The 23,777-nt window shown below is 34.5% G+C and overlaps 2 protein-coding genes and 1 pseudogene across 2 annotated transcripts; 1 reads left to right on the top strand and 2 right to left on the bottom strand.

Moving 5' to 3' along the window:
* Positions 1-2,138: 2,138 nt before the first annotated feature.
* Positions 2,139-4,115, bottom strand: LOC119614222 (glucose dehydrogenase [FAD, quinone]-like). The gene is made up of 2 exons (XM_037970354.1): positions 3,983-4,115; positions 2,139-3,915 (listed from the first exon to the last, which is right to left on the bottom strand). The coding sequence occupies exons 1-2, from the start codon at positions 4,113-4,115 to the stop codon at positions 2,189-2,191; spliced, it is 1,860 nt and encodes a 619-aa protein (XP_037826282.1). The 3' UTR covers positions 2,139-2,188.
* A 7,450-nt stretch (positions 4,116-11,565) lies between these two features.
* LOC119614221 (glucose dehydrogenase [FAD, quinone]-like) lies at positions 11,566-13,518 on the bottom strand. Its single transcript, XM_037970353.1, is given in 3 exon segments — positions 11,566-12,128; positions 12,131-13,285; positions 13,407-13,518. Coding segments are annotated over 3 exon segments (1,830 nt in total).
* A 1,477-nt stretch (positions 13,519-14,995) lies between these two features.
* Positions 14,996-20,837, top strand: LOC119614220 (annotated as a pseudogene).
* The last annotated feature ends 2,940 nt before the right edge of the window (positions 20,838-23,777 follow it).

Here is a 23,777-nt window from a genome sequence, read left to right as displayed (position 1 = left end):
AGATCGTTGTTGCCTTGCATGAATCCACACTCAAGTCCACCTTACTTCCTGTTCTTAACAGACTACAATTATATATATAGTCATTATTGGTCATCGTAAATTCGGAAACCATGCTTGAAGTTTTGGTCTTCCGTATTATGACTTCTGTAGAAGTTCCCAAGATGAATAGGGGACGTAGTACATCTTATTGGTAACTATACAGCCCTAGAAACTGGCTGTTATATTCAATGATCTATCCGATCTATCTAATGTTCAATTCGAATGACTAAACGCATTGTGGAACTTGTCAAATTAAATCCTTATTCCCGTCTACTATAATTCCTCTCTTCCGCTTTATTTTGTCTTTATTCTTCCAGGTATTTTTACAAAGCGATCTTTCGGAACCCAAATATAGGTTTTTCGATGCTAAAAGTAACCATATCTTTTGTAATTTCACCGATATACGATTTGTATATCCACCATTCGTTTGTAATAGATTGAAATCTTGTACAGATATATATTTTGGATTCTTACTAAAATCTATGACTATCGAATCATTTTTATTTGTCTAATTAAAGCATCATAGGGCCTTAACGGGAGGAGATAGTGGGATGAAATTAATGCAGTTTGTTTGCTATAAGAATCGATTAAGAAAAGGTCTCGGTCCATAACTGATCGCTCATATGGCTTATCTAACAAGAAATCACTTTTTTTCTGTATTGAAAATTACTCTGAAGCTCAGCTTTTGGATATATTTACATATACGTTAATGTACCGGACCGGTAATAATTTCATATCTGCCATAGTTTTGCCGTTCTTCCGATTTGAAATTAAGGTATTTCGGGGAAAGACGCCATTTTTGGCAATAATTTAGGCAAAATGCTATTATTAGAAATTGTTGCGTAAATTGAGAATATTCTTTCTGAGTCCATAACTTTGCTGACGTCCAGAATCGTTAAAACTTTCAAAATCGTAATCAATAGACTGAATAGACTAGTACGTACCGCTAATTAAAGTTAAACTATATTAGGAATTTTATTTGAAGATGATCAGTGTATAGTCTCTTAAGGTACCGTTCACACCTATCAAATATTTGACGAAAAAGCCGTAACTGCATTCTAATACGTTAACTTTAAAGATATATTGGTACCGATATAACTTAAAGTAATTATTTATAAAACATTTTTTAAAATTATTAAAGGTTTATAAATCAAAATTTGTATAGAAATATTATCATTAAGATTAAGACCAGTTTAGGGAATTCTTTAAATATTTCAATTTGACGCCATTAAAGATGACTGACGTACATATTTTTTTAGTAAAATCACTACAACAATTAAAACCAAGTATTTTGTTAGATTATTTATTTTGGAATTTTTTTTCAGAAATCTATTATTTGTTAAAATATTTGACTGTCTTTCATTAAAACCTGTTAATTTTGAATCACAAAAGAAAGTAAAAAAAAAATTAACTCACTTTTTTGTCTGATATAATCAATTAACACTTTGTTTGTATTAGATGACATTTAATAATTCATTTAAACACTGATACTAATGTTAACAATTTTTTAATATTTGTTGTAAACTTGACACTGACGGCGAGTAGAGAGACAACACAGTGTTGCATTGAATATATATAAATGAAATGTTTATTATTAACTTCTTTAATAAATTTCTTATTTTATGAAATGTTTTTTTTTACTCTAATTTCAAACTTGTACTTTAATTTCAAACCGTGTTCAACTGACAAATGGACCACTTAAAAGTTTTGAATGTGTATTTATATTTAATTAAATTTTCCTAGCTTTAAATTTTTTATTTTTTTAATTATGTATGAAAAAATTTTATTGTTAAAAAAGTTGTAGATTTGTTTTTGGTATAATGTAAAATTTTGTAAAAGGTCAGTTATTTATGACAAAACTTTAAGATCTTTATTAGGTATTTAATATATTTTATATAGTAGATTCATAATTGTCAACAGCATGTGTCAAAGACCTTAGCCTTAATGTAAATAGTCTTATAATTAATTGTAGAACATAACATAATTTTATCTAAAAGTAAAACATAAAAGTCCAAGTTATAGACATAAAGTCATTAAACACACTTTTAATGTCAAAATTTATGGGCAGATTGGTCATAAAAATAAAAAAGTGTCTGAACTTTTAATCTAGATTAAATACAACTTGTTATATATAAAAAAACTCAAAATGTTATGAATCCCTCCATGCCGCCTTAATCATATCGGCACCTTTTTCAGCTATCATAAATGCGGCCGCATTAGTATGGGCCGTCAGCGGTAAAGGTATAATGCCTACATCCACCACTCTTAACTTGCCAATGCCATGTACTCGTAATTCCGGACTTACCACAGCTGTTGGGTCTGACGAAGGACCCATGCGACAAGTCGCCACTTGATGATGTAAAGTATAAGTCAAAGTTCTTATAGAACAACGCCAATAGTCATCGCTACCAAAATCGTAGGACTCACAACCCGGTACAGTGATATTCAAAATTTCGGTACCAATACTTTTCATAGCCGGTGTCTCTGCTATACGTATGGCTGCCTTAATGCCCTGCAATATATATTCTATATCTTCGGGATGATCAAAATAATTAGGATCAATCATGGCTGCTTGTAAAGGATTAGTATTTCTTAGCCATACCCTACCCAGTGACTTGGGATGGAAGGGCATGATAATTACAGTAAAATGATCTTGTTTGGATTTCTCTAAAGGACGATACAAACGATCATAGACTATTTGTTTTATATTACCTCCCTGTTTTAAAGCGGTACCATCATCGGAAGCTAAACTAGCACTAGCGAAAATAATCTCTACATCAGGCCAATCTGTAGGTAACTTAGAGCCTGGTACCTTAAGAAATGCCAAAGCTTCTACGCCCGGCAACATGGATAAACGGGTGTCTGGATGACCCGCCAAGAAACCTAAAATATCTCTGGCTGTCATTCTAGAGGGAAACAAGGCTTGCTTAGTGGTATTAACTATGAAAGTAGGTCCAAAGTGTGTGACATGTTCATACATTCTCAAACCCACCGGCAATTCTTTTAAGATCTTTATACCCAAATTACCTAAATTATCGGCAGGTCCTATGCCCGATAACATTAACAATTGGGGAGAGTTAAAGGCTCCCGCCGAAAGTATAACCTCTTTACGGGCCTTAAATATATAACGCTGACGACGATATAGAAATTCTATGCCATAAGCTGTTTTTGAATTGGTATCTATTAACACTTTTGTTACCCGGGCAAAAGTAAATATTTTCAAATTATTACGTTTAAACATAATAGGTTCTATAAAGGCCCTATAAGCACTGTGACGCCGTCCATAACGTGTGTTAGTCTGAACATAAGAAACTCCCATTTGTGACTCGCCATTGTAGTCTGTCTGCTTTAAGCCTATTTCTTGAGCACCCCGAACAAAAGCATGTGCTATATCTGTGCGCATTTGTACATAATCCACACTTAAGGGACCGGAACGATTGTGATATGGAGTATACTCCAAGCCATCTAAATTAGCCGATTCTGATTTAAGAAAATAAGGTAATACTTCTTTATAAGACCAGCCGTAGTTGCCCGCTTGTGACCAGCCATCGAAATCTTGACGATTGCCACGATTATAGATCATGAAATTAATGGAGCTGGAACCGCCCAATATGCGTCCTCTCGGTTGAAAACACTCATTATTGTACATGCCAAAACAGGCACGTTTTTGAGGCACTGATCTAAAATTCCAATTGGCATGGGTGGCTTGCATATAGCTGGCTAAAACCGGTACCTGATTTAATATATTCTCCACACCGCCAGCCTCTATTAAGGCCACACGCCAATTGGTATTCTCCGATAAACGATTGGCTAAAACACAGCCCGCTGTACCACCACCCACTACTATAAAGTCAAAGACCTCATTATTGCGGGGAACTGTAATAATAACAAATATACATATATATTTATTTTAAGAAATTGATGATCTATTTTGAATATTTACTCTTGGGTCTTAAAATTTGTTCTTTGGCATTAGTCAAACCCAATTGCAGCACTGTGTTTATTATATTTTGAAATGCCTGTGTAGCTCCTATTAGCACCACTAACAGCAGTAGTAAATATTTATTTTTAGACATATTTTCACCGATTTGTGTCCTTTGCAGAACTGTTTTATTTCAGTGCGATATTTTGTATTTTTATATTAAAATGTTTGTTCTTAATAAAAATTTTAACAAATGATTCATTAGTATGTGTTCAGACTTGTTGTAATCCTTTGTTTTTATGCATGTTTAAAAGTGTAAATAAAACAAAGTTTATAACCTTTAAATTTTATTAATTTCTTGTTAAAATAAGTACATTAAAATTATTAAAACTTTAAATACATTTTAAAGCAAATTGTTTAATGCAGTACTTTATACTGGGTTCAGATATGTAAATTCTGGAAAGAAAGTTAATGTTTTAGAAATGCTTTTTAATTATTAGTGTTTTACTGAAAGCTGACAATTTCGGATGCCAGAGATACAAGCCGATGCTGAATGATAGGCGGCGGCGGCGCAACCATTTTAGGTCGGCGACGGCGGCTTATTATAGAAAATATCGGAGGCGGCTAAATTGTCGGCTCAATTTAACTTTTTCTTCAGAAATTGACCTTATAAGCGTTTATTATATTGAAAAATCTCTGTATAATAGTCTGTTATAAAGAAACCTGTCTCTATATAAGTTTTTTCTGCAGAAAATGGACATTTATAGTAGTTTTCACTCTTTTAATATTAGCACAATATTGTGTGGCAGCTCTTTTCAATTTGCCACAAGAATTTAAAATAGTGGCAACTCCGTTCAAATTGGTGAAATTATTTTCTGAAATAGATGTGCGATTCCAATTTTTATCAGCGGCTACGTTTAAACCGGCTTAGCTTTTGAGCAGAAAGAAGTCGGCGGCGGCGCGGCTTGCAAAATATTACCAGCCGCCGCCGATTTGAGCCGTTTCGGCTTGTATCTCTACCCTGTTCTGTTGTGAAGCGTATCCCAGAGAAAACGCTCTACATCGATTGCAAAAAATTGTAATGGAATGGGGCAAGGTCTGGACTATAAAGCGGTTGAGGCCTCTTTCTAAGCAGTTTTTAACATGTATAGCAATGGAATATAACGCTTCACGTCTGACCTTATACGCTTTAGTTGTACTCGTTATAGATGCCTTGTTATGATCTGATCACGTTTTATAAGATCATAATAGACAGTAGCCTGATCTGATCAGATTTTATCAGAGCAATTGCAGTTTTTCAGCGACGCTTGTTGACAAATTAAAGAAGTAAAGCAAAACTTCCCGGAAATGGAAAACAATTTTAATTTTCGTGAAGCAACTTTGTTGTTTAAACACTGCCTAAACACAAAACTAACTTCCGGGAAAAGCGCGAGAAATAACAGGCGATAACACACCTGTATTTACCAGTTCATCAGCAATACAGTTGCCAGTGGAATCCCCGTTTTCCCATATTCAAGTTAGTACGAATTTTTGAATGCTTTGTCATCCTGTTTAAGGATGTCAGGCGGGGATTTAGTTTGCTGCTTATTCGATGGCCGTGATCCCAGCCTAGAATATGCTGCATCAATTCTGAAGTCTAAATGACGTTATAATCGGAAATTCGGGGATGAAGTCACCCCTATCTTCTCCATTCTTTTTGACTCTTTCCGTATATGTAGAAAGGCTGAGTAGAGAGTAAATTCTTTCCAAACTGGTGTCATGTGATAGTTCGAGAAGTGTGGTCTTTGTGGGAATGCAGTAGTCTATATTATCAGATTGATCAGAGATCTCACATGAGACTCATGAAAACATGGCCGAGAAAAATCCCTTAGGACCACAAGGAATAATGAAACAGTGGTTGGAACCACACAGATATATCTCCTTGGATTTTATGTATTATACATCATTCTCTCTGCCTAACTTAAGCTATCTTAAGTGTGAATAAATATCAGATATGTCTACTTCAAATATTATATAAGTTTGTTACTAACGACAAAAATCGCATTCAAAAAATACGCCATCTGTAGTGAATTCTGCATTTTTATATGTCTTTGATGGTCGATATATATAGAAACTCCAAATACTCCAAAAATTGATTCAACTGAAAGCCCTCTAGAGATGTTTTGTAAATAATTTTATCGAAATCGGAGAGTTTTTTTGCACTAATTTTATCAAAGTTCCAGGTCATATTTATTCACACCTACACATTTTAACATTTCTCATCTATGTAATATTCACATTTATCTCTTACAATAGATAAACATTAAAAAAAACTAAAGTAATAATTAAATATTTTTAATATCAACATAATAAGTATAAAGTAAACATCAATATATGTATAGTATTTGTAAATAATTTATAATTATACTCTTAAGCAAACTGGTTTCAAAATTAGATCTGTGTTTGTATAATTATTCCATTTTATTGTTTTTTTTTTTATATAGGTGAATAAACTTTTCTTTATTACTATAGTGTTCATTACTCTCTTTGCATTTTTATTTGTTTATTTAATTGAGCAAACATTTGTATAGTTTATATATTGAAAAGTTTTGCATATTAAGTATTTGTTATTGTTGCAATAAACTATTAAATTGTATATTCAATGGACTAGACGTGTGGAATATTGTGGGAGGTCAGGTTGTTTTTGTTAATGATAATAAATTATATTTGCTATTTTTTTTGCAAAGATAAGTACTTAAGACTTGTTTAAATATTTGTTGTCGAAATATTGCTGATGACAATTTTTCTTAGAAAATGAAAAATTTATTATTGATGAACATTAACCAACATACGATTTGACAAAAATTCAATATGTTTGTGTAAAAATCAAAACTTTTTGATTTTTGTACAAACAACCCGCAAGCATTTGTACAAACACGAAACATCCTCATACACTACTCAACAGGCTTGCACAAACGAAAAATATAGTTTGTAAAGTGTAGTCTATTTGGCCATTTAGTTAGTAAGTTAGTGAGTTAGTTAGTTAGTTAGTAAGTTAGTTAGTTAGTTAGTTAGTTAGGTAGGTAGTTAGTTAGTTAGTGAGTTAGTTAGTTAGTTTAGTTTTTTAGTTAGTTAGTTAGTTAGTTAGTTAGTTTGTTAGTTAGTTAGTTAGTTTTAGTTTAGTTAGTTCGTTAGTTCGTTTTTAGTTAGTTCGTTCGTTCGTTCGTTCTTTCGTTCGTTTGTTCGTTCGTTCGTTCGTTCGTTAGTTCGTTTCGTTCGTTCGTTTCGTTCGTTCGTTCGTTCGTTCGTTCGTTAGTTCGTTCGTTCGTTCGTTCGTTCGTTCGTTCGTTTGTTCGTTCGTTCGTTCGTTTCGTTCGTTTCGTTCGTTCGTTCGTTCGTCGTTCGTTCGTTCGTTCGTTCGTTCGTTCGTTCGTTCGTTTTCGTTCGTTCGTTCGTTCGTTCGTTCGTTCGTTCGTTCGTTGTTCGTTCGTTCGTTCGTTCGTTCGTTCGTTTCGTTCGTTCTTCGTTCGTTCGTTCGTTCGTTCGTGTTCGTTCGTTCGTTCGTTCGTTCGTTCGTTCGTTCGTTCGTTCGTTTCGTTCGTTCGTTCGTTCGTTCGTTCGTTCGTTCGTTCGTTCAGTTCGTTCGTTCGTTCGTTCGTTCGTTCGTTCGTTCGTTCGTTCGTTCGTTCGTTCGTTCGTTCGTTCGTTCGTTCGTTCGTTCGTTCGTTCGTTCGTTTCGTCGTTCGTTCGTTCGTTCGTTCGTTCGTTCGTTCGTTCGTTCGTTCGTTCGTTCGTTCTTCGTTAGTTCGTTCGTTCGTTCGTTCGTTCGTTCGTTCGTTCGTTCGTTCGTTCGTTCGTTCGTTCGTTCGTTTCGTTTCGTTCGTTTCGTTCGTTTCGTTCGTTTCGTTCGTTCGTTCGTTCGTTCGTTCGTTCGTTCGTTCGTTCGTTCGTTCGTTCGTTCGTATCGTTGCCTAGGACCCTATCGGGCCTGTTGTGCGCTCCCGTACCAGTGCCTTAGTTAGGAACCTATGGCGTGACCCAGGCATTCAAGTGTCTCATTTTTTTGAAGCGGTCCTTCACTCAATTTGATCTTTCTATTTACACCACTTATATCCGACCAAAAATGGAATACAACTCTAATGTATGGGTCGGAGTTTGGAAGTCTATTTTGGAGTTACTTGACCGTTTACAAGAGAGAGCGAAGGTACTTATCGGTGACAGTAGGGTATCCAACTCTATTGATTCACTGGAGCACCGTTGCTACGTGGAGTGTCCTATCGATAATACAATGAAATGCGTTTCTCTGTAGTTAGGGAACTCGTGTTCGATACCCATATATTTTTACGCATCAAGAACATATCCAAGAAAAAAGTCTTACATAATCATAAATGACACTTTAGGAATGATCGGCCCTTATTTGACCTTGTCCCCATAAAAGTACAATCCTCCTACAAATTTTATAAGTTTTTCATCAATAAATTGCTTAAATACATCGGAATTAATGCAAAATTCAACATACAAAATAAATAAATAAATTTTAAAATATAATTGTATCATATATTCGGTCATGCCCGACTATACTTTCCTACTTGTGTAAATTATAATTATTTGCTGCTCACGTCTGTCCTAATGTATTTAATTGAATCTTAAAACTTGCATCGTAATCGTTGATTTTTGATTTATCTGAAATTCTAACGTTTACTTCCGACTGATTGCTGGGAGCCAAATACTGCGCAGCATCTACTGGATTTATCTGAAATTCTCAGAGTTTAATGACCTTTTAAAATTATTTAAATTAGAATTAATTGCCACCTTCACTTCACTTTGCAACTCTTACGCTTTAAAATTCCACTTAACGTTGTGCAGTTATCAACGGTATTATTTCTTCGTTGTCGTTTTATTTTATTTTGTTAAAATTATATCATAAAATATAAACAAATCATTTTTGTTTAAAATTACGTTCCAATTTTTTAAATAAATAGCAACTTCACCGCTATATTTTAACCTTGATTACTCTTTTTTTTTAAACAATGTCAGCAATTGATCATAACAAAAAAGTAATAGTTTTATGCGGCAGTAACGAATTGTTAATACCCTTCACATGTCGAACGCTAATACAAAAAGTAATTAAATAAATATTTTCACAGTATTTGTTTTAGTAAATTACATAAATAAACTTAATAAAAGTAAATTTCCTAAAAACTAGTGAAATAAATGCACCTTTTGAATATTTTGTCTAATTGTCAGTTTTATTAAAATATTTAATCACTTTCGAATAAGTAGTTATATGGTTAAGTATGGTGCTATAAAGGAGTGTTAAACAAATGTAATGATTTTCTTTTTATTAACCAGTAGTTTTTTTATTGTTATAATTCATTCATGTTTCATAGTAGTATGTGTGTATGTATGTGTTTTTATTTGGTACAAGTTAAGAAATTTTCAAACACGCAAAAGCGGTCGTTTAAATTACCGCTAAAACAGAGTTTATTTAAGCGTTATCATGCATGTATGTGTATGTATTTATGTATGTGAATTTTTGCCAAAATTTTTGCACACACTAAATTGTTGTACATGCATCAACAATGATATACATACATATAACACCTGTCGGAGTCCAGTCATACAGTTGTATAAGATAATTCCAGACAACTAGTCTTCACTATAGATCAGTTTATAGTCTTGACTACAGATCAGTCTATAGTCTTGACTATAGAGCAGTCTATAGTCTTGACTATAGATCAGTCTATAGTCTTGACTATAGATCAGTCTATAGTCTTGACTATAGACCAGTCTATATTCTTGAATATAGATCAGTCTATAGTATTGATTATAGATCACTCTAAAGTCTTGATTATAGATCAGTTTATAGTTTCGACTATAGATCTGTCTATAGTCTTGACTAAGATCAGTCTATAGCCTTGACTATAAACCAGTCTATAGCGTTTATAGTCAATAGTTTTGACTATAGATCAGTAATTAGTTTTGACTATAGATCAGTCTATAGTCTTGGATATAGATCAGTCTATAGTCTTGACTATAGATCAGTCTACACAGAGGGAAAAATAAATAAACACGCCTGGTACCAAATTAACACCAAATTTTTCAATAACATCCATTGTCAAATATATACATAAAGATAGTCTATAGTTTTGATTGTAGATCAGCCTATAGCCTTGACAATAGATCAGTTTGTAGTCTTGACTATAGATCAGTCTATAGTGTTGACTATAGATCAGTCTATGGTCTTGACTATCGATCAGTCTATAATCTTGGCTATATATCAGTCTATGGTCTTGACTATGGATCAGTCTATAGTCTTGACTATCGATCAGTCTATAGTCTTGACCAAAGATTAGTCTATAGTATTGACTATAGACCAGTCTATAATCTTGACTATAGATCAGTCTATACTCTTCAGTCTATAGCCTTGAATATAGATCAGTCTATAGTCTTGACCAAAGATTAGTCTGTAGTATTGACTATAGACCAGTCTATAATCTTGACTATAGATCAATCTATAGTCTTGACTATCGATCAGTTTATAATATTGACTATCGATCAGTCTATAGTCTTGATTATAGATCAATCTATAATCTTGACTATAAATCAGTCTATACTCTTCACTATAGATCAGTCTATACTCTTGACTATGGATAAGTCTATAGTCTTAACTATAGATCAGTCTATAGTCTTGAGTATAGACCAGTCCATAGTCTTGACCAAAGATTAGTCTATAGTATTGACTATAGACCAGTCTATAATCTTGACTATAGATCAGTCTATAGTCTTGGCTATAGATCAGTGTATAGTCTGGACTATAGATCAGTCTATGGTCTTGACTATAGATCAGTCTATAGTCTTGACTATCGATCAGTCTATAGTCTTGACTATCGATCAGTCTATAGTCTTGATTATAGATTAGTCTATCGTCTTGCCTTTAGATCAGTCTATAGTTAGGTTAATATCAAATTTTATGAGTTTTTCGTTTTTGGTTTTATGATTTTCAAATCTCATCTTTTTCGTGTTATCAGCTGACGGTTCTACAGTGTAAATGACCAGGGATGACTAGACTTCAAATGTGATAACTGGGATAATGGGTGCATTTTTAAAGATTGTAAGATAAATACTGGTCAAGGTTGATGTATCGTTAGGCTTTCATAGGGATTACTGGATTCACAAATGTCCGAGCAATGGTTGAAAATAGAGGGAGAACTCAAGCCGTCAAGCATTATAATTTCAACAGATATAAATTAATTAATTTTATATTTTTTATTAATATTTTTTTTAAATAAATGTTTACTTCTGGTCTTTACGCATCAGTAGTTTTAATTCAGTAAATCGTATATAAATAAAAAAACTTTTTTAATTTTATTAAATAAATTTTGTCATGTCATTGAGTCAGGTTTTTCTTGACATAACAATTTGTTCCACTAATTATAATAATATTTATTATCGCAAAATAAAACACAAAACATATTATAATTTAAAAAAAAAAACTTTCTATTTTTGCAAAAATTAAAGTTGCTGTATTAAAGCCAGTAAATACATCTTAAGAAACTAAAGACCTTAAAAACTACATTTTACATTTTAATTACACTCTATCTTGTACTTTATATCTTGCACCATTACGACCATAACGAACGTATCATATCAGCTGCTTTTTCGCCAATCATAAACGATGCAGCATTGGTATGACATGTTGGTGGAAATGGTATAATACTGGTGTCGGCAACACGCAAACCCTCAATACCATGAACTTGAAGTTTTGCATTCACCACAGTGGTTGGATCGTAAGCGGGACCCATGCGACATGTAGCCACTTGATGGTGTAATGTATAAGACATGACACGTATGGAACAACGCCAATAATCATCAGAGCCAAATTGATAAGCTTCACAACCTGGTGTGGGTATGGTGTGTAAACGTGTTCCAACACGTTGCATTGACGGCATTTGTGTAATGCGTGTGGCTTCTTTAATGCCCTGCAATAGGAATTCTACATCTTCGGAGTTATCAAAATAATTGGGATTTATGCGTGGCCATTCTAGGGGATTGCGATTGTACAGCCATATTCTACCCACTGATTTGGGATGAAACAGCATAATGAGAAAGGTAAAGTGATCTTGTTGGGCATCGTTGAGAGGTTTGTAAACTTTGGTGTAGATTTCTGGTTTAAAATTGGCGCCCTAGTGAGAGCTGTGCCATCATCTGAAGCCAGACTTCCGGCAACATTAATAAACTCCACATCTGGCATATCGCTGGGTTCCCGGGAATTGGGTACTTTGGCAAATGTTAAAGCTTCTACACCACCTATAGAGGAGAGTAGGGTGCTGGGATCCCCAGTAACATAAGATTTGACAATTTTGGCATTTAAGCGTGAGGTAAAAATGGTTTGTCCGGTTGTATTGGTAATAAAGGTGGGACCAAAATGACACATGTGATCATACATCAATTTTCCCACCGGCAATTCTTTTATAATGGGCACTCCTATAGCCTGAAGATTATCGCGGGGTCCAACACCCGATAACATAAGTATTTGGGGTGAATTAAAAGCTCCAGCTGATAAAATTACTTCCTTGCGAGCTCTTATGGTATATAAGATATTGCGATGTAATACTCTCACCCCATAGGCCCTTTTAGTCTGGGGATCTATTAATACCTTGGTGACACGAGCTAGAGTTACTATATGCAAATTTTTCCTACTCTCTCTAATGGGTTCTATGTAGGCTTTAAAGGCACTATGTCGTCGTCCATTTAAAGTATTTGCCTGTACATAGGAAACACCTATTTGTGATTCACCATTATAATCGGTTTTGGCATAACCCGCCTCTTGGGCCGCCTTAACATAGGCATGCACAAATTTTGTTCTAAACTTAACATCTTCCACATTTAAAGGACCCGAATGATTGTGGTAGGGAGAATATTCCAAGCCCTGAAGCTGAGCATTTTCCGATTTTAGGAAATAGGGCAAGACCTCTTGATATGACCAACCATCATTACCAAATTCGGCCCATCTATCAAAGTCTCTCCTATTGCCACGATTATAAATCATAAAATTAATGGAACTAGTGCCACCTAAAACCTTGCCACGCGGTAAATTACATTCATTGTTGGGCATGCCCCTACATGAAGCCTTTTGTGGCACCGACTTATAGCCCCAATTGGAATGGGTGCTTTGTAAATAGGCTGCCAAAGAGGGTATTTGATGTGCAATGCCCTCTAAGCCGCCCGCTTCAATAAGATACACCTGCCAGTTGGGATTCTCTGACAAACGATTGGCCAACACACAACCAGCTGGTCCACCGCCAACTATTATAAAATCATATTCAGCATTTTGTTGGGGTACTGAACAAAAAAAATCGAAGAAACACCACTAATTAGTTAGTTATTAACATTTTTTCCGAAACACACAGCAAAAAAATTAATATTCAATTACAATAATTTGCTACCAAAATTAATAACTCACCATCATTGTAGCGGTTTTGTTTGACAATATTGCTCAAGCCCAAATTTAAGAATTGTTTATTCTGTCCCACAATGACCGGCAAAAGGACTAATAATACAAAAACTCTGAACATCACCAAACTATTTTTCTGCTTGAGCGTTTTATCACTATTACTTTTTAATTTCAATCACCCAAAGCTGCGCAAACGCGTCTTGTTCGTAGCGTTTCTTTATTACAAATAAAAACTTAGTTCTGAACCAGCTTCTGTAACAACTAACTAACTGATCAAATCAAATGCACAACAATTTTTTGTTTCCTCAGTTGTATTTGAAAATGTGTGCATATGCGTAAGATTATGAGCTTTTTTCTGGTTGCCTTTTTAATATCTTTCTAATTTTCAAGTTTATTTTATGCCCTTTGTTACTGGGTGTTTGCTACTGTGACTGCCTGTTAGTAAGTGTAGAAACACAACCATGTCGACAGTTCAACGGTTTACCGTTTTGTGAGAAAAAGTGCACAAAAGTCACGGTAATGGTTTTGTTAATTGTTTTTAATTTATTTTGGTTTTGTGTACTTTTTCTCCATCAAGTAGATCAATATTGTAAGAGAAAAATAAGAAATAAGTGTTATTCCAACGGCAAATAATTGTCAAACTTTTATGAGAATGCCGATGACGACTTTGTTGTGTTTCTGCACTAGGACTTTATATATATATTTCACTTATATATGTTATTTTCACTTTCTTTGCTGACATTTGTTTTGTTACACATCTTCTTAATTCTTGAGGTATTTAATTAGGTTTTACGTGATTAGTTTTATGTTGTACACCATTTCCCTTGGAAATGTATTGAATAGAATGTTAATGGTGGATGATTCTTTTGGATTCATTTGATCTGACTCCAGAAGTGCTGCAGTGTCTTATAAATTATGCTTAAGCTACTTATGCAAATTGCAAACATTCTGGGTTTTAATGATCAGCATTACTATCGGGATTAGTAGATGGACTAGACAAGAATACTTCTGTTAGGACGATGCTTATTACTATCTCTCTTGTATAAAAAGATTAAACATTTACGAGAGCAATGAGGTTCAGGATTCAGTCCACCCCAAGCCAGTTTCTTTAGTACCAAAAGTATAACAAGGAGAGTATACAGACAATGATTCAACGTTCTCCGAGCACCCTCCCTTTACCTCGACGGCTTCTAACGTAGCTCTCTTTTTGCACAAAACACCATCCAAAAAGGGCTTCAGAATCGACTCAGTGCATAGCTGGCCCGTGAGCTTATGAAACAAGAAAAAAGCTCTATTAAATGGGCAAAATCTCACATCGAAGGGATCAAAATTAACACTACTCTTAAGGAGCATGATAATCCTAAACGGAAGTCATCCAAAGTAGCGCCTATACAACAGTGGTCTGGAGACTTTACCCTTCCAGGATCCAAGAAGTCCTTTACGGATCATGAAAAGGTCGTATGATCACAATTTGGGCGACCATTGACCACAACAATAGTGATGACACCATTTCTTTTGGTAACTGGAAATTGGTTGTCATGGCTCTCAGAGGGACGTTCTTAAAGTTCGTTCGGTAACATCTCGGACCAAACACCCAAATGCGAAGACGTGGGTTGGCATCAATGCCGTAACAATCTTCTTCGAGTTGATCGAAGAAGATTAGTCTGGCGCGGAACTCGAAACAATACCTTTGTCGATGTCCCAGAAAGCCCAATATGACTCAAGGTTACTGAGACAGTGTTTAAAGCTGTCACTTCTTAAAAACATTGGCGAAATTCTCTTAGAAAGGGAAAACAATTGATAGTGGAAAGGGTCCAAAGTACACGTTCTGCGTTAGTAGTTATAACTGGTCATTGACCAGTTGGTAAGTATGCCAAAAGGGTAAAACTTCCCTACAACGATTTCATAAGAAGTTGTAACAATGAAGACGAAACTACAGAACATATTCTTTGTAATTGTAATGAACTAAGACAGAGTTTGGACTATACAATAGACTATAGGCTATACATAGACTAGACTATAGACTATACTATAGATATACTATAGACTAGACTATAGACTAGACTATAGACTAGACTATAGACTAGACTATAGACTAGACTATAGACTAGACTATAGACTAGACTATAGACTAGACTATAGACTAGACTATAGACTAGACTATAGACTAGACTATAGACTAGACTATAGACTAGACTATAGACTAGACTATAGACTAGACTATAGACTAGACTATAGACTAGACTATAGACTAGACTATAGACTAGACTATAGACTAGACTATAGACTAGACTATAGACTAGACTATAGACTAGACTATAGACTAGACTATAGACTAGACTATAGACTAGACTATAGACTAGACTATAGACTAGACTATAGACTAGACTATAGACTAGACTATAGACTAGACTATAGACTAGACTATAGACTAGACTATAGACTAGACTATAGACTAAGACTATAGACTAGACTATAGACTAGACTATAGACTAGACTATAGACGATACTAGACTAGACTATAGACTAGACTATAGACTAGACTATAGACTCTATAGACTAGACTATAGACTAGACTATAGACTAGACTATAGACTAGACTATAGACTAGTCTATAGTCTAGTCTATAGTCTAGTCTATAGTCTAGTCTATAGTCTAGTCTATAGTCTAGTCTATAGTCTAGTCTATAGTCTAGTCTATAGTCTAGTCTATAGTCTAGTCTATATCTAGTCTATAGTCTAGTCTATAGTCTAGTCTATAGTCTAGTCTATAGTCTAGTCTATAGTCTAGTCTATAGTCTAGTCTATAGTCTAGTCTATAGTCTAGTCTATAGTCTAGTCTATAGTCTAGTCTATAGTCTAGTCTATAGTCTAGTCTATAGTCTAGTCTATAGTCTAGTCTATAGTCTAGTCTATAGTCTAGTCTATAGTCTAGTCTATAGTCTAGTCTATAGTCTAGTCTATAGTCTAGTCTATAGTCTAGTCTATATCTAGTCTATAGTCTAGTCTATAGTCTAGTCTATAGTCTAGTCTATAGTCTAGCCTATAGTCTAGCCTAAAGTCTAGCCTAAAGTCTAGTCTATAGTCTAGTCTATAGTATAGTCTATAGTCTAGTCTATAGTCTAGTCTATAGTCTAGTCTATAGTCTAGTCTATAGTCTAGTCTATAGTCTATTCTATAGTCTAGTCTATAGTCTAGTCTATAGTCTAGTCTATAGTCTAGTCTATAGTCTAGTCTATAGTCTAGTCTATAGTCTAGTCTATAATCTAGTCTATAGTCTAGTCTATAGTCTAGTCTATAGTCTAGTCTATAGTCTAGTCTATAGTCTAGTCTATAGTCTAGTCTATAGTCTAGTCTATAGTCTAGTCTATAGTCTAGTCTATAGTCTATTCTATAGTCTAGTCTATAGTCTAGTCTATAGTCTAGTCTATAGTCTAGTCTATAGTCTAGTCTATAGTCTAGTCTATAGTCTAGTCTATAGTCTAGTCTATAGTCTAATCTATAGTCTGGTCTATAGTCTAGTCTATAGTCTAGTCTATAGTCTAGTCTATAGTCTAGTCTATAGTATAATCTATAGTATAGTCTATAGTCTAGTCTATTGTATAGCCTATAGTCTATTGTATAGTCCAAACTCTGTCTTAGTTCATTACAATTACAAAGAATATGTTCTGTAGTTTTCGTCTTCATTGTTACAACTTCTTATGAAATCGTTGTAGGGAAGTTTACCCTTTTGGCATACTTACCAAACTGGTCAATGACCAGTTATAACTACTAACGCAGAACGTGTACTTTGGACCTTTCCACTATCAATTGTTTTCCCTTTCTAAGAGAATTTCGCCAATGTTTTAAGAAGTGACAGCTTTAAACACTGTCTCAGTAACCTTGAGTCATATTGGGCTTTCTGGGACATCGACAAAGGTATTGTTTCGAGTTCCGCGCCAGACCTAATCTTCTTCGATCAACTCGAAGAAGATTGTTTACGGCATTGATGCCAACCCACGTCTTCGCATTTGGGTGTTTGGTCCGAGATGTTACCGAACGAACTTTAAGAACGTCCCTCTGAGAGCCATGACAACCAATTTCCAGTTACCAAAAGAAATGGTGTCATCACTATTGTTGTGGTCAATGGTCGCCCAAATTGTGATCATACGACCTTTCATGATCCGTAAAGGACTTCTTGGATCCTGGAAGGGTAAAGTCTCCAGACCACTGTTGTATAGGCGCTACTTTGGATGACTTCCGTTTAGGATTATCATGCTCCTTAAGAGTAGTGTTAATTTTGATCCCTTCGATGTGAGATTTTGCCCATTTAATAGAGCTTTTTTCTTGTTTCATAAGCTCACGGGCCAGCTATGCACTGAGTCGATTCTGAAGCCCTTTTTGGATGGTGTTTTGTGCAAAAAAGAGAGCTACGTTAGAAGCCGTCGAGGTAAAGGGGAGGGTGCTCGGAGAACGTTGAATCATTGTCTGTATACTCTCCTTGTTATACTTTTGGTACTAAAGAAACTGGCTTGGGGTGGACTGAATCCTGAACCTCATTGCTCTCGTAAATGTTTAATCTTTTATACAAGAGAGATAGTAATAAGCATCGTCCTAACAGAAGTATTCTTGTCTAGTCCATCTACTAATCCCGATAGTAATGCTGATCATTAAAACCCAGAATGTTTGCAATTTGCATAAGTAGCTTAAGCATAATTTATAAGACACTGCAGCACTTCTGGAGTCAGATCAAATGAATCCAAAAGAATCATCCACCATTAACATTCTATTCATACATTTCCAAGGGAAATGGTGTACAACATAAAACTAATCACGTAAAACCTAATTAAATACCTCAAGAATTAAGAAGATGTGTAACAAAACAAATGTCAGCAAAGAAAGTGAAAATAACATATATAAGTGAAATATATATATAAAGTCCTAGTGCAGAAACACAACAAAGTCGTCATCGGCATTCTCATAAAAGTTTGACAATTATTTGCCGTTGAATAACACTTATTTCTTATTTTTCTCTTACAATATTGATCTACTTGATGGAGAAAAAGTACACAAAACCAAAATAAATTAAAAACAATTAACAAAACCATTACCGTGACTTTTGTGCACTTTTTCTCACAAAACGGTAAACCGTTGAACTGTCGACATGGTTGTGTTTCTACACTTACTAACAGGCAGTCACAGTAGCAAACACCCAGTAACAAAGGGCATAAAATAAACTTGAAAATTAGAAAGATATTAAAAAGGCAACCAGAAAAAAGCTCATAATCTTACGCATATGCACACATTTTCAAATACAACTGAGGAAACAAAAAATTGTTGTGCATTTGATTTGATCAGTTAGTTAGTTGTTACAGAAGCTGGTTCAGAACTAAGTTTTTATTTGTAATAAAGAAACGCTACGAACAAGACGCGTTTGCGCAGCTTTGGGTGATTGAAATTAAAAAGTAATAGTGATAAAACGCTCAAGCAGAAAAATAGTTTGGTGATGTTCAGAGTTTTTGTATTATTAGTCCTTTTGCCGGTCATTGTGGGACAGAATAAACAATTCTTAAATTTGGGCTTGAGGCAATATTGTCAAACAAAACCGCTACAATGATGGTGAGTTATTAATTTTGGTAGCAAATTATTGTAATTGAATATTAATTTTTTTGCTGTGTGTTTCGGAAAAAATGTTAATAACTACTAATTAGTGGTGTTTTCTTCGATTTTTTTGTTCAGTACCCCAACAAAATGCTGAATATGATTTTATAATAGTTGGCGGTGGACCAGCTGGTTGTGTGTTGGCCAATCGTTTGTCAGAGAATCCCAACTGGCAGGTGTATCTTATTGAAGCGGGCGGCTTAGAGGGCATTGCACATCAAATACCCTCTTTGGCAGCCTATTTACAAAGCACCCATTCCAATTGGGGCTATAAGTCGGTGCCACAAAAGGCTTCATGTAGGGGCATGCCCAACAATGAATGTAATTTACCGCGTGGCAAGGTTTTAGGTGGCACTAGTTCCATTAATTTTATGATTTATAATCGTGGCAATAGGAGAGACTTTGATAGATGGGCCGAATTTGGTAATGATGGTTGGTCATATCAAGAGGTCTTGCCCTATTTCCTAAAATCGGAAAATGCTCAGCTTCAGGGCTTGGAATATTCTCCCTACCACAATCATTCGGGTCCTTTAAATGTGGAAGATGTTAAGTTTAGAACAAAATTTGTGCATGCCTATGTTAAGGCGGCCCAAGAGGCGGGTTATGCCAAAACCGATTATAATGGTGAATCACAAATAGGTGTTTCCTATGTACAGGCAAATACTTTAAATGGACGACGACATAGTGCCTTTAAAGCCTACATAGAACCCATTAGAGAGAGTAGGAAAAATTTGCATATAGTAACTCTAGCTCGTGTCACCAAGGTATTAATAGATCCCCAGACTAAAAGGGCCTATGGGGTGAGAGTATTACATCGCAATATCTTATATACCATAAGAGCTCGCAAGGAAGTAATTTTATCAGCTGGAGCTTTTAATTCACCCCAAATACTTATGTTATCGGGTGTTGGACCCCGCGATAATCTTCAGGCTATAGGAGTGCCCATTATAAAAGAATTGCCGGTGGGAAAATTGATGTATGATCACATGTGTCATTTTGGTCCCACCTTTATTACCAATACAACCGGACAAACCATTTTTACCTCACGCTTAAATGCCAAAATTGTCAAATCTTATGTTACTGGGGGATCCCAGCACCCTACTCTCCTCTATAGGTGGTGTAGAAGCTTTAACATTTGCCAAAGTACCCAATTCCCGGGAACCCAGCGATATGCCAGATGTGGAGTTTATTAATGTTGCCGGAAGTCTGGCTTCAGATGATGGCACAAGCTCTCACTAGGGCGCCAATTTTAAAACCAGAAATCTACACCAAAGTTTACAAACCTCTCAACGATGCCCAACAAGATCACTTTACCTTCTCATTATGCTGTTTCATCCCAAATCAGTGGGTAGAATATGGCTGTACAATCGCAATCCCCTAGAATGGCCACGCAATAAATCCCAATTATTTTGATAACTCCGAAGATGTAGAATTCCTATTGCAGGGCATTAAAGAAGCCACACGCATTACACAAATGCCGTCAATGCAACGTGTTGGAACACGTTTACACACCATACCCACACCAGGTTGTGAAGCTTATCAATTTGGCTCTGATGATTATTGGCGTTGTTCCATACGTGTCATGTCTTATACATTACACCATCAAGTGGCTACATGTCGCATGGGTCCCGCTTACGATCCAACCACTGTGGTGAATGCAAAACTTCAAGTTCATGGTATTGAGGGTTTGCGTGTTGCCGACACCAGTATTATACCATTTCCACCAACATGTCATACCAATGCTGCATCGTTTATGATTGGCGAAAAAGCAGCTGATATGATACGTTCGTTATGGTCGTAATGGTGCAAGATATAAAGTACAAGATAGAGTGTAATTAAAATGTAAAATGTAGTTTTTAAGGTCTTTAGTTTTCTTAAGATGTATTTACTGGCTTTAATACAGCAACTTTAATTTTTGCAAAAATAGAAAGTTTTTTTTTTTTAAATTATAAATATGTTTTGTGTTTTTATTTTGCGATAATAAATATTATTATAATTAGTGGAACAAATTGTTATGTCAAGAAAAACCTGACTCAATGACATGACAAAATTTATTTAATAAAATTAAAAAAGTTTTTTTATTTATATACGATTTACTGAATTAAAACTACTGATGCGTAAAGACCAGAAGTAAACATTTATTTAAAAAAAAAATATTAATAAAAAATATAAAATTAATTAATTTATATCTGTTGAAATTATAATGCTTGACGGCTTGAGTTCTCCCTCTATTTTCAACCATTGCTCGGACATTTGTGAATCCAGTAATCCCTATGAAGCCTAACGATACATCAACCTTGACCAGTATTTATCTTACAATCTTTAAAAATGCACCCATTATCCCAGTTATCACATTGAAGTCTAGTCATCCCTGGTCATTTACACTGTAGAACCGTCAGCTGATAACACGAAAAAGATGAGATTTGAAAATCATAAAACCAAAAACGAAAAACTCATAAAATTTGATATTAACCTAACTATAGACTGATCTAAAGGCAAGACGATAGACTAATCTATAATCAAGACTATAGACTGATCGATAGTCAAGACTATAGACTGATCGATAGTCAAGACTATAGACTGATCTATAGTCAAGACCATAGACTGATCTATAGTCCAGACTATACACTGATCTATAGCCAAGACTATAGACTGATCTATAGTCAAGATATAGACTGGTCTATAGTCAATACTATAGACTAATCTTTGGTCAAGACTATGGACTGGTCTATACTCAAGACTATAGACTGATCTATAGTTAAGACTATAGACTTATCCATAGTCAAGAGTATAGACTGATCTATAGTGAAGAGTATAGACTGATTTATAGTCAAGATTATAGATTGATCTATAATCAAGACTATAGACTGATCGATAGTCAATATTATAAACTGATCGATAGTCAAGACTATAGATTGATCTATAGTCAAGATTATAGACTGGTCTATAGTCAATACTACAGACTAATCTTTGGTCAAGACTATAGACTGATCTATATTCAAGGCTATAGACTGAAGAGTATAGACTGATCTATAGTCAAGATTATAGACTGGTCTATAGTCAATACTATAGACTAATCTTTGGTCAAGACTATAGACTGATCGATAGTCAAGACTATAGACTGATCCATAGTCAAGACCATAGACTGATATATAGCCAAGATTATAGACTGATCGATAGTCAAGACCATAGACTGATCTATAGTCAACACTATAGACTGATCTATAGTCAAGACTACAAACTGATCTATTGTCAAGGCTATAGGCTGATCATCAATCAAAACTATAGACTATCTTTATGTATATATTTGACAATGGATGTTATTGAAAAATTTGGTGTTAATTTGGTACCAGGCGTGTTTTATTTATTTTTCCTCTGTGTAGACTGATCTATAGTCAAGACTATAGACTGATCTATATCCAAGACTATAGACCTGATCTATAGTCAAAACTAATTACTGATCTATAGTCAAAACTATTGACTATAAACGCTATAGACTGGTTTATAGTCAAGGCTATAGACTGATCTTAGTCAAGACTATAGACAGATCTATAGTCGAAACTATAAACTGATCTATAATCAAGACTTTAGAGTGATCTATAATCAATACTATAGACTGATCTATATTCAAGAATCTAGACTGGTCTATAGTCAAGACTATAGACTGATCTATAGTCAAGACTATAGACTGATCTATAGTCAAGACTATAGACTGCTCTATAGTCAAGACTATAGACTGATCTGTAGTCAAGACTATAAACTGATCTATAGTGAAGACTAGTTGTCTGGAATTATCTTATACAACTGTATGACTGGACTCCGACAGGTGTTATATGTATGTATATCATTGTTGATGCATGTACAACAATTTAGTGTGTGCAAAAATTTTGGCAAAAATTCACATACATAAATACATACACATACATGCATGATAACGCTTAAATAAACTCTGTTTTAGCGGTAATTTAAACGACCGCTTTTGCGTGTTTGAAAAATTTCTTAACTTGTACCAAATAAAAACACATACATACACACATACTACTATGAAACATGAATGAATTATAACATAAAAAAACTACTGGTTAATAAAAAGAAAATCATTACATTTGTTTAACACTCCTTTATAGCACCATACTTAACCATATAACTACTTATTCGAAAGTGATTAAATATTTAATAAAACTGACAATTAGACAAAATATTCAAAAGGTGCATTTATTTCACTAGTTTTTAGGAAATTTACTTTTATTAAGTTTATTTATGTAATTTACTAAAACAAATACTGTGAAAATATTTATTTAATTACTTTTTGTATTAGCGTTCGACATGTGAAGGGTATTAACAATTCGTTACTGCCGCATAAAACTATTACTTTTTTGTTATGATCAATTGCTGACATTGTTTAAAAAAAAAAGAGTAATCAAGGTTAAAATATAGCGGTGAAGTTGCTATTTATTTAAAAAATTGGAACGTAATTTTAAACAAAAATGATTTGTTTATATTTTATGATATAATTTTAACAAAATAAAATAAAACGACAACGAAGAAATAATACCGTTGATAACTGCACAACGTTAAGTGGAATTTTAAAGCGTAAGAGTTGCAAAGTGAAGTGAAGGTGGCAATTAATTCTAATTTAAATAATTTTAAAAGGTCATTAAACTCTGAGAATTTCAGATAAATCCAGTAGATGCTGCGCAGTATTTGGCTCCCAGCAATCAGTCGAAGTAAACGTTAGAAT

Source organism: Lucilia sericata, unplaced genomic scaffold (genome assembly GCF_015586225.1).
Source record: "Lucilia sericata isolate MDLA Ls3-8-SP2 unplaced genomic scaffold, ASM1558622v1 Contig002704F_arrow, whole genome shotgun sequence".
Taxonomy (NCBI): Eukaryota; Metazoa; Arthropoda; class Insecta; order Diptera; family Calliphoridae; genus Lucilia; species Lucilia sericata.
The sequence above is the reverse complement of the archived record's forward strand: the minus strand, read 5'-3'. Positions and strand labels throughout refer to the sequence as shown.